The sequence below is a fragment of the Fusarium odoratissimum genome, assembly GCF_000260195.1.
Source record: "Fusarium odoratissimum NRRL 54006 unplaced genomic scaffold supercont1.66, whole genome shotgun sequence".
NCBI lineage: Eukaryota > Fungi > Ascomycota > Sordariomycetes > Hypocreales > Nectriaceae > Fusarium > Fusarium odoratissimum.
This window is the reverse complement of record NW_022158740.1, coordinates 49579-60140: the sequence shown is the minus strand read 5'-3', so window position 1 is coordinate 60140 and position 10562 is coordinate 49579. Positions and strand designations below refer to the sequence as shown.

Here is a 10562-nt window from a genome sequence, read left to right as displayed (position 1 = left end):
ACAGAGAGGAGGACCTTTAACTATAGAAGAGGCATCACAAGTAATTGATCAGATGGATGTTGATACGCAGGTAGCGGCCGAGTCGTCGAGAAGTGGTGGTCAAGGAAGTTCGGGTCGACCGAGGGTTTGGCACTGTGGGACTTGCGGCAAGGCTGGGCATAATGCAAGGACCTGTCAGGAGGTAATTGAGGTTAATATGGAAGAGTATAGTGACTGATTTTAATTGATCTAATAGGTTGTGGTGTTTTTATTGCTGATTTAATTGAGAAGGTTAGGATTTTTGGGACACTCGCTTATCTGGGACACTCGCTTATCAAATACGTTATACCTTTCAAAGTGACCCCTTCAGTCTTTTATTTGTAGAACAAACTTTGTTGTGAACAGGCATTGTTGTTCAGGCTAACTGCTGATAAAACCACCAGGGGAGTATCGCCTTCTGCTCCTTCTGCCTAATTCGGCCTCGATTCCCGGGCCATACATTAGTGAAGGCTGAGAGGTCTGGTGTTGTGAACGGACATTATCACTTACCCTAGACTATTGGAAGCGGGAATGGTTAGTATGATCTTAGAACGTCTAATCCGAGCTCGATGCATCAGAATATAGCGTAGTTCGTTTACATAATCTATCATAGAGGTGGATGTTGTATAACTGAAACTCTGGGCTGACTCTATCTCGCTGACCTGGTATATTGCTAAGGTAATTTGAGGTATATAAGGGACTTGGTTTGAAGAAAAACTTCTGGTTCGCATTTCAGCCCTGCTTTCATCCAGAGCCAAGCAACCACTCAATTCATCGCCAAGCTAGCTTGAAACCCTTAACTAGGTACCATCAACTATTCCGATATTTGTCGCCCTTCACAACGTCGTGTCAACTGCCGATTCATATACCAACGCGATAATGGCGCAGCAACTCGAGAATCATGCTCTCAACTTTCATGAAGAAAACTTTTCATGCAAGAGAATGACAGCGACCTTGCTTCTTTTTCACCGAGATGCAATGCGGCGTTCTGATACATATCATAGCATGATACAGACAATCCTTGCGTCCGGGCACGTTGATGTTTATATCCGCGAGCACCTCGAACACCATTTGGCGAGAGTGATTTCGACATTCGATCAGAGGTTCGGCACGCATCGTACGAGGATAGAGATATCTCGCAGCGTTATTGAGGCCCAGGCTTGCATGGTTCCCCAAACTCAGCGTTCCAAGGTTATCGAAATATTAGCCATCAGTTACCTTATTCACGGCGTTCGCAAAGCCTTACGATTTGCTACACAGGAGAACCCACTTAGGGCTCCAGGACACCATCAAACAGAAGACGACAGACTCTTTATAGAGAGAGATGAATTTGTGTTGCGGGAGGAGCGAGATAGCACCATACTCTCACAACCTGATGGAGAAGATGTATTGGGAAGCTCGTCTGCAGACACGATTGGCCGCATCTGTGGAGAGATTCGAGAGCACCGTATATTCTTATGATTAGTCGAAGCCATTTGGTACCGATGAAGTAAGTTATTCAGAGCCAGCCTTCAGCATCATCAAATCGAATACAACATATTCTGATTCTAACTGATCGCATTTGGTCCCCTTTCTAAACTGAACGGACCCTTGTTTCTTTTTCTCTTATTTTTTCCCTCCCCTTTCTTATTCTTTTTCCGTCTTTCTTTTATTATGGCATAGTAAAGCTATCTAGAGTTCTGATGCCATTGCTGGAGTTGAAGAATATGAAGGCCACTTTTGCTGCTTCCTACTCTCCATGCAGCCTATCTCGGCGTGCCCAGTGGGGTCGCTGATGACCAGCACCGAATAAAGTGAAATTTGGCCTTCGTGAATGCCAATGCGCATAATGATGGACGTACCAACGCTCTGCGTATCATCAATCTATAGTGTCTCGTATCGACTGCCATATTTTAGTGCCTTTCACATGATAATTGCATTGACTTTCCAGGATATCGGAATCTGCTAGCCCTAAACGAACTTTGGTGTCGATCTGGCTTTTGATCTCGCTTCCCTGCTTCCGATCGACCCTCGATTTTGGACGGTGGAGCTTCTTGCCGCCAATGGAAACTAGGCTACCTCAGGTTCTACCGAACGTCCATTAAGAGACTTGGCGACGAGAAGCAGTGATATAATTCAGGTCCCAGCCCTTTCGTCAGTTTGGTCTCATTCCTAGCATGCTGAAGTAGGATAACCTCACGATGAAGTCAGTCATTGTTCTTTCCTTGGTCGCCCTAGCTCACGCGAGGTGCGATTATCCCAGCGGTATAGGCTTGTGGCATCCAGAGAGAGGCCAGAACTTTGCGGTAGTCATGTGGGATTTGGGGATCACTGAACCAGAATTCGAGGCGCTCAATCCAACCACAAATATAAATTTAATTTATCCCGAACTAAGCTACAATGTCACAATCAGACCATCCCGATCAGGAAAGTAGACCGATGGATGTCCGCCTTCCCTTCGCATTAAGGATATGTCGGACACCTCCATAGTAGATCCAACAACTGAGACACAAGAAACTCCCGAATCCACGTCCGTTGCCGATGCTGATGGGTATCGTCATCGATCAACTGGCACCATGTATGAGACGGTAGAGACTAGCACTAGATTTAGCACCGTGTTTGCCGATGACTCTCATCCATCGTCTCCATCGGTCGCGGGTGAAACTCAATCTGCCGGCACGCCCTACCCGCCTTTTACAGAAGGTAAAGAGACTGGCACCAGACCTGAAGCCCATACGCCAACAGAGTCGATAAGTGACGTACCGAGCAGTGCAACATCGAAGCCTACAGCCCCATCGTCAATAGATGAAGAAGACAGCCTCGCTCATACGAGTGAGCGTGACCATTCGGATGTTTCGGCCACGTCCGAGGCCACTCAGTCAGCAGATGTGCCTGAAACGGAACCGACAATCAGTGGAGATCAAGCGGTCAAAACTTCAACCGCTCGGCAGGATATGGCCTCATCGTACGCCACTGTAATCGACGAAGTTACAGGGACATCAACACTCTCAGATGTCTCGTCCAGTGCCGTGTCATCCGAAATCACGGATACGGTGAGTAAGAATGAACAAACTCCGGAGTCGGCAACCGAAGCGTCATCTGCTCGGTCGTCAATCACCGACACGACCAAATTAGAGACGGCACCATCATCGCCATCGTCAACAACATCAACGCTTCCACGAACAGATGACTCTCATGATAGCAAGACGGAGAAACCGAGTGGCAGCTCGTTCAAGGAAGAACGCACAGTTTCGTCCGAAGACCTTTCAACTCAGAAGCCCTCAGGAGGAGCTAAGACTGGCCCGCCATCAATCTTGACTACAGATACAGCTACCACTTCGATAGTATCACAACCGCACGGATCAACTGGATCGGCTGCAGTCTTGAGAGACACTACTCTCACTGAACACACATCAACGCAAACTAAGACCGCGAAGGCGGACGCAGCGCCCGACCCGCTCGTCTCGTCTTTGCCTACTTCGGCGACAACGACGATGAGGGCGACGACTAAGGGCGTCACTTCGCCGTATACTGATTCGGCAGACCAGACAGCCAAACAAACAACAAATTTGTCGACAGAAACAACTACGTTCGTAACTTCGCCATCAAAGACAACATTGGAGACCACGACCGCTACAAACTCATACAATGGAGGAGAGACAAGTTTGCCTAAATGCCTTTACGATTCAGTCATGTTCGGTCTCAAGCAGAAGGATGGTGAACTGTTATTGAACATGGCAAAGGATTGTAGATATTTGATAGAACAATGAAAGCCGGTGACAAATGCATCACAAGCTACAGGAAGGACTCATCCAAGATTGACTACGCATTCGAAATCTGTCCAAAATACGGTCAGAATATAGAAATCCCTTCGGACAGGATGGCTTTTCCCGCAGAGATATTTTTTTTCTTTAAAAGATCTGGCGTTGGTGGAAGTTCTTGAAACAGCCTCAAGATCGTTTTGACGGATCTCAAGGAACGATATCAGTCATCATGGCAATGGAGGATGGTAGGATACTGCGTGCCTCGAATATAAGTTGGAGATTGGGTAATTGGCTACCAAAGGTAGCAGTCGAGGTAATGATCCAAGAGGTGATGAGGTAGGATTTAGGACGTAATGCTCGCCGGCTTTCTGCCCCTTTTTCGATCCCACCTTCCTTCTCTCTTCTTAGTCCTTCAGCCAGTCTGCTATGCTACGAGCCCAAGGAATTGGGCGTAACAGGAAACTCTTGATTTCCACCTGAAGACAGCTCGTATGTACTATAGCACAGTTTGTCGCGCGGTATCTGTTATTGCCGAGGCCTGTATATAAGCCTGCTCTCTTGTAGTCCACTTCTGCATTTTTCCCATAGTATCGTCTGCTTCTTCAACTTATTGGTGATCTACAAAATTGATAAACATTGTATTTTCTTCTTTTCCTTTTTCGATTCCCTTTATACGTTGTCATATGTTTGACGTCTCCCAAAGTTGCATTCAACTACCTCATCGCACCTCGCCGCCTTCACTATGCTCGCTAGCTCTCTTCTCATCTTTACTTCAGCTGCTTTGGCTCTAGCCTCACCTGTTGAATATCATGGCCGAAGTTTTAGCTGTGAATATGGAAAGCCTGTACCTGTGCTTCCTGTTAATGGCGGTCGTAAGTGTTGATCCACCCTTAACCTTATTTAACGTCTTGTATCTCACCAACACGCCCAACAGCTTCCGAACTCCCCGCTCCTCCTCGAGATGTAACTCTAAAGCACATTGCCCTTGGGTTTGGTATTCAGAATTTTAGCTGCGCTGAGGCTGGTGTTACCCCTGCAGCCATCGGTGCTTTGGCTGTGCTCTACGACGTTACCTGCCTCTATCCAGGTCAAGCTCATTCGTCTTTAAAAGCCAAGAAATGGGCTTCTCTCCCTTCTGATGTTCTTAATACCAGAAAAGTCCCTCTGAATCGCAATGATGACGGTGGTGCCTCGCTCACCAATCCTTTCCCCAAGAAACAACCTCTCAAGGTTGAAGGTCTCCGCAAAAGCATCCCCTACCTTGGTCGCCACTTCTTTAACGCTGCTGGTGTCCCCACTTTCGACCTCGACAAGGCCAGCCAGCTCTTCGTTGCTAAGAAGATAGACGGTATCAGGGCTCCCGCTTCTGCTCCCGCTGGCCCTGAAGGTACCGGCGCTGTTGATTGGCTCTACCTGGGGGATGCTGGTGGCAGCCAGGGCGTCTCCCTAGTCTACCGCGTCTTGACCGCAGGTGGTGCTTCTCACGGTTGCAAGGCCAAAGGCACCGACAGCACCTCTTACACCACTCTCTACTGGTTCTACGGTTAAATGAAACCAGTCATTCACGATGGAACGGCGGTTATCACGAGTTTATGAAAAGTCCAGACTTGCTTTTAAACATGGGCACTTGCATGTTTCAAGATAAGAAGCTCAAACTGCCGATGAGCTCAACCCAGTTATTTGTGATCTCGCCGAGGGCACGCATTTGGGACCATCTCTACTCATTGTTGCGTACCTCGACTGCATATTGAGTTTCGACGTAACAGGAACTCATTGCATAACTCGGCTATCTTGTTCAAGATATGTACATATTTATAACAATGCTAGAGTACGAACTACTCCCATTAATGTTCCATTAAATATAAAAATGTCGCAATTTTCTTTTACCAAGTAGAGAATTTTGGGGCCTAGTGTGGCGCGCTGCCAAGTGTTCACATTCAAGAGGAAAAGGGTTGGCTGCGACTAAACCATGCAGTAAGCAAGAATAAGGAGACCGTCCGTGTAAGAGATGACAATCCCCTTCCGTCATTGTGACGCAAAAAGCTGCAAGCGTTTCGGGTGGACAGAGTTTGATCAAGAGTGCCTTGGTGGTTTCACGTCCATGGGATACAACAAGGACAATTGCAACCATCACGACGTAGATTGCGGAGTACGTTGTACAGTATAGAAGGCCTGTGGTCAAGTCTTCACTCATTTACCGACTAATATACACGGCCGTATCGCCCCACACCCGGTATCAAATTCTGCCACTTCCTCTTCGTACATTCGTGGTATCTATCGCTATAACTGGGCCGGCTGCGGCAGAGCATACAGGCGATGTTGGCTATGTCACCAGACACACTTTCTTGGACTGCCTCTTTTTACCGATCCTCGACGATTACGCCGCTGCCACGAGCTAGATGCTGCATATATTTCACCGCGATAAAACCCTCGGTCATCGCAGGAGCGAGTGTCGTTCCCGCGCCCTGAGTTCCAAGTAGCGCAACTGATGCGTTACCTCCAGCAAACAAACCGGAGATCACGCTCCCATCTGCCCTCAGTACTCTTGCGAACTGGTCAGTCTGAGGACCGCCTCTCGTGCCAGCATCACCGGGAAAGATTCTGATGCCATAAAAGGGGCTTTCCTTGACAGGGCCCATGCATGGGTTCGGCACCACAGTTGGATCACCGATGAACTGCTGGTACTTGTCCTCGCCCCTATGGAAATACTTATCTCGACCTTGATCACACATTTCATTCCACTCGTCCACCGTCGTCTGCAGGTTGCGGCTCGGCACATGCATCTGCTCAGCTAGGCCGTCAATAGTATCCGAGCGCAAGAGCAAGCCTTGTTCGACAGCCTGGTCAATCTGCCAGGTGCTCTTGAGGCTCCCAATGGGATATCTTCTTCTGTATCTCCGGTCAAAGACAAGCCAGAATGTGGCCGCTTCTGCGTCCTCGTTCGCTCTCTCATACATGGACCTAACGGCCTCACCGTAGGGCTGCGACTCGGAGAAGAAGCGGCGGCCACGGCCATCGACTACTATAGAGAACGGCTTGGATATGGCAAACATGGCCTCCGTCACTTTCCCTGTCCTAGGATCGATCATGGTGGGGATACCCCAGACTTGGCCGAGCTGTGCGCTACCAGCACCGATCCTTTGGCCGGCTCGCAGCGCGATGCCGGCGTCTCCGTCAGATGCAAGGCTCCATTCCGCCTTGGTCGGCATACCTGAAGTTGCTTCGCTCGTGGCTGTTCCCGCGAGGTATGCATCCCTCATCTCCTGGTTCTGAGAGAAACCTCCTGTGGTTAAGATCACACCCAGCGATGCGTGGATGTCAACAGATTCGTCACTGCCTCTGCGTTGAACCCTTGCTCCTATTACACCACCATCATGCCCAGATAGCAAGAGCTCACTCAGCTCCCATCGAGTCCAGATTTCCACATTGTCATGTTCCTTGCACACCTTGAGGAGCTGAGCGACCAGTGATCGACCCATTGACACAGGCCTCGACATTCCCTTTGGAAGAGGCGAAACTTCTGCACGACATTGCCCCGAGGAACGCAGCCTTGTCAAGACTCGAAAGTCCTCGAATCGGGGGATCACGGGTGCGCCATCTGGTTTTGGAAGGTATTTCTGGTAGTGACCTAGGCTTGCCGCATCAAAAACCGCGGGGTCCAGGGTGCGACCATGGTGGACCGCACCTTCGATGTGCGGGTGATAGTCTGGAAACTGGGACGGTTTGGCCATCCATCGGAAGCCCTGGTCTCTGAAGTATTTCATCATCTCGGGTCCCTGCGTCAAAAATGCGTCGAGACGCTCATCACGTAGGCGCCCATGGAAGGCTTGTTCCTCAAGACTTGAGCATGTAAGTTTCGCCACAGCATTGATGTAGCGGGCGGCTTGTTCTTTGCTATCTTCGATGCCAGTTCCCTGCATGAGGAAATTGTTGGGCATCCACATGCAGCCACCGGACCTGAAAGTCGTGCCGCCGACGTGATCTTCCTTCTCGGCGAGGATGACTCTGAGCCCCGGATCATGCGCCGCGGCGGCCGCTGCTAAGCCGGCAGCGCCAGCGCCTATGATGAGAATGTCGCATTTGATAACTGATGTTCGTTGATGGTTGGGCGCTTGGTGATGACCAAAGTCTTGATGACCTGTGGCGCACGTCATCTCTTGGTCAAGCGATGGCATGGCTTGGTTCGTTTGTTTGTCGACGGGTTAAATGCAGGTGTAGTTCCTGTATAGGCTTATTCTTCCTATATTCGAATTTTTGCCATTGAGATGCCTTGACTTCATCTTATACAACTATACGCACAGCTCTCGCGTCACCATTCACGTACACCCAACCAGATATACGGTGGTTATTGAAGCTGTTCAAAAATGGATCTCGGTCATCGATATCGAGAGGAACTACTCACGCATACTTTAGGCCATAAGACCACAGGACTCCTGTAACATCAGAAGAAAGAGTGCAGACAAAATTGGACGAAATTTGTGTTACTGTTGGCACAGTACCTCTGACAAGCACCATTAGCAGTTGGCCCCCGTCCATAGATGCGTCCGAGTTAAGTTGTCTTGCTACGATGGGATGCGCGGCAGCCCGATCGAGCGGTACATCTCTGTGGTAGGGGCATCGATCCAAACACGCTCTCGATCCTGAAACAGACAGGAAAGGTTGTCGTCACATCGTATTCACACTCCCTGTCTCTACTGTACGTCTACACATGTAGTATTCATTCGGATCACGATTGCTTGCTTGTCAATATTCGTTCTTCTACTGTAAAGAAGATGCGAAAATATGTTTTGATTGACAACGCACCAGCTTATTGGTGTTTGTACACGATGTCGGCCAATTACATGTGTTGGTGAGATGTGTTATTCGCAGTTGTAGATACAGTCTAAAAGTTAGACTCACAGGTGTCCGAACCATCACATAGATCTGCTGGTCGAATCACCCATCAAGATTAGTGGTGTTTCCTCCTTCTCTCTCTCACACACTCTCTCTCTCCCCCTCTCGCCCTCCCTTCCTCGTTACATCTTGAGAACTTGTCGAGATTGGGTCGGCCATCTCCCGATCGCGTCGCGCTTCCCATCTTGCTTCATAGGGCAAGCGACTTTCACACTATTCAGGCTTCGTAAGCAGCTGTGAGGTTTGGTGTTTTACTTCAGGTCTATACTCACTGCGCGTTTCCAATCCTGAGAATCCATGAGCCAGCCGGCAGGCGCCCCGATAGTGACAAGCCATTGTTCCTTGAACGGGTCGAAACATTTAAAACGACAAGGGACACCATATGCTTCGACGTATTTGGCCAATCTATTATGTAGAGAGCGCAACGATTTTTGGAATCTCGCTCTCCCATCCTCGAACTTTAGGACATAGTCAGTTATCGGGTAGTGTTGGGTAAAGCGGCCACCACCAAGACGTACCTCTCTAATACTGCGGCTTATCACGCCAGAAGGTCGAGGCTCCACACCAACCCATGACGAGCAGCCCGGGTCCCAAAAGCACAAGTCTAGAGACATGCCGTCGAACCTCGCAAGCCTGGCCGCTTCTCGGAGCAGGGTGCTTCCGTCAACGAAAGCATCTCTCATGCTGAGGCGTTTGCCGGGACCCCGTCCCCTGGCACCCCGCCTTGCGCGTCGCACGGCAGGACGAGCAGTCCGTTCCTCCTGCGGTGAGGTAGTATCGAGCCTTGGATGCTCAAGCTGTTGTGTGGCATGTTGTATAGTATTGCAGTGAGTCTGCGCCAGGTCTTGGATGCTCATTGTGTCAGGGCTCGATTGCTCGCAGCTATGAGTTAGATCCCAAGATAAAATTGACTCGAGCGCAAATGGAATTGTTTTGTACGTTTTTGTACGACAGGCCGCGGTCGCCTCCAGAAAACACCCAACGACGGCGATTTTTGGACTTTTGGAACTTGGTGTTTACGTGCAGGATGGTTACCTAGTTTGACATATAGCAAAAGGAGCCCGATTTGACCGCTCTTGGTCAGAATCTAGCGTGGGCAGCCATGGCCGTCATAAAATTGCCGATGTGCCATGTAGAATCATCGTGTCTAATGGCCAATCCTCGGGACAGCAAACCATATGTGAGCATTCAGGTCGAAACCGGACGGAGTGCCACGCGTTCAAGAACGTCGCCAAATCGCACATATTCGGCCGCTCACAATCTTGTTGTGAAAGCCGAGATTGGCCGCGTCCAGCTTTGGATGCTCACACACATGTACAGCAGACGCTACAGGCCTTATTGTCACGGTGGCAATCAGGAGGGTTTCATCTAACGGCCGAAACTGGACCAAAGCCAAAAGCCGCCGCCGCCAATTTGGCACGGTATGAGCCTGCTTATGACCAAATTTGTCCGTCACAGCCGAAGCAAACACATCACTAGAGGTTTCAACGACGCGAAGCGATCAAGTCTACACGGGCGCCTACTAGTCCATCTACAATTGACTTACGGCACGGCCTGGATTAATGTATGGAGGATACATCTTATATCTATGAAACAGGAGACAAAAAGAAAAGGAGACAAAAAAAAAGACAAAACCAAGACATACATACAAAAAAAGAAAAAGCAAAAAAACAAAAGACAAAAAAAAAAAGACAAAAAAAAAAAGACAAAAAAAAAAAGACAAAAAAAAAAAAAAAAAAAAAAACCTTTAAGAGAGAAAAAAAAAGGGAAAATTTGAATATGCTGCCAGCTTTGTGCATCTGGCCGACTTAGGGAGTGGGAGATTTCCTCTACCGATCCTCTGAGTGGGAGATATGCTCTACCGAACCTCATTCATTTTGGAGTGGGAGATTTACTCTACCGATCCTC

At 49.0% G+C, this 10562-nt stretch overlaps 5 protein-coding genes across 5 annotated transcripts; 3 read left to right on the top strand and 2 right to left on the bottom strand.

The window, feature by feature from the left end:
• The first annotated feature begins 773 nt into the window (after positions 1–773).
• On the top strand, positions 774–1584 carry FOIG_16120 (uncharacterized protein). Its single transcript, XM_031217546.1, has one exon. It carries the CDS (start codon positions 898–900, stop codon positions 1477–1479), a length of 582 nt encoding a protein of 193 aa, XP_031052745.1. The 5' UTR covers positions 774–897; the 3' UTR covers positions 1480–1584.
• An 884-nt stretch (positions 1585–2468) lies between these two features.
• On the top strand, positions 2469–3767 carry FOIG_16119 (uncharacterized protein; the record flags this gene model as incomplete). Its single annotated transcript, XM_031217545.1, has 1 exon — positions 2469–3767. One exon carries the CDS (start codon positions 2469–2471, stop codon positions 3765–3767), a length of 1299 nt encoding a protein of 432 aa, XP_031052744.1.
• A 736-nt stretch (positions 3768–4503) lies between these two features.
• Positions 4504–5309, top strand: FOIG_16118 (uncharacterized protein; the record flags this gene model as incomplete). Its single annotated transcript, XM_031217544.1, has 2 exons — positions 4504–4633; positions 4696–5309. 2 exons carry the CDS (start codon positions 4504–4506, stop codon positions 5307–5309), a joined length of 744 nt encoding a protein of 247 aa, XP_031052743.1.
• Positions 5310–6121: 812 nt separating this feature from the next.
• On the bottom strand, positions 6122–7936 carry FOIG_16117 (uncharacterized protein; the record flags this gene model as incomplete). The annotated part of the gene is made up of 1 exon (XM_031217543.1): positions 6122–7936. The coding sequence occupies one exon, from the start codon at positions 7934–7936 to the stop codon at positions 6122–6124; it is 1815 nt and encodes a 604-aa protein (XP_031052742.1).
• A 969-nt stretch (positions 7937–8905) lies between these two features.
• On the bottom strand, positions 8906–9511 carry FOIG_16116 (uncharacterized protein; the record flags this gene model as incomplete). The annotated part of the gene is made up of 2 exons (XM_031217542.1): positions 8906–9112; positions 9173–9511. 2 exons carry the CDS (start codon positions 9509–9511, stop codon positions 8906–8908), a joined length of 546 nt encoding a protein of 181 aa, XP_031052741.1.
• Positions 9512–10562: the final 1051 nt, after the last annotated feature.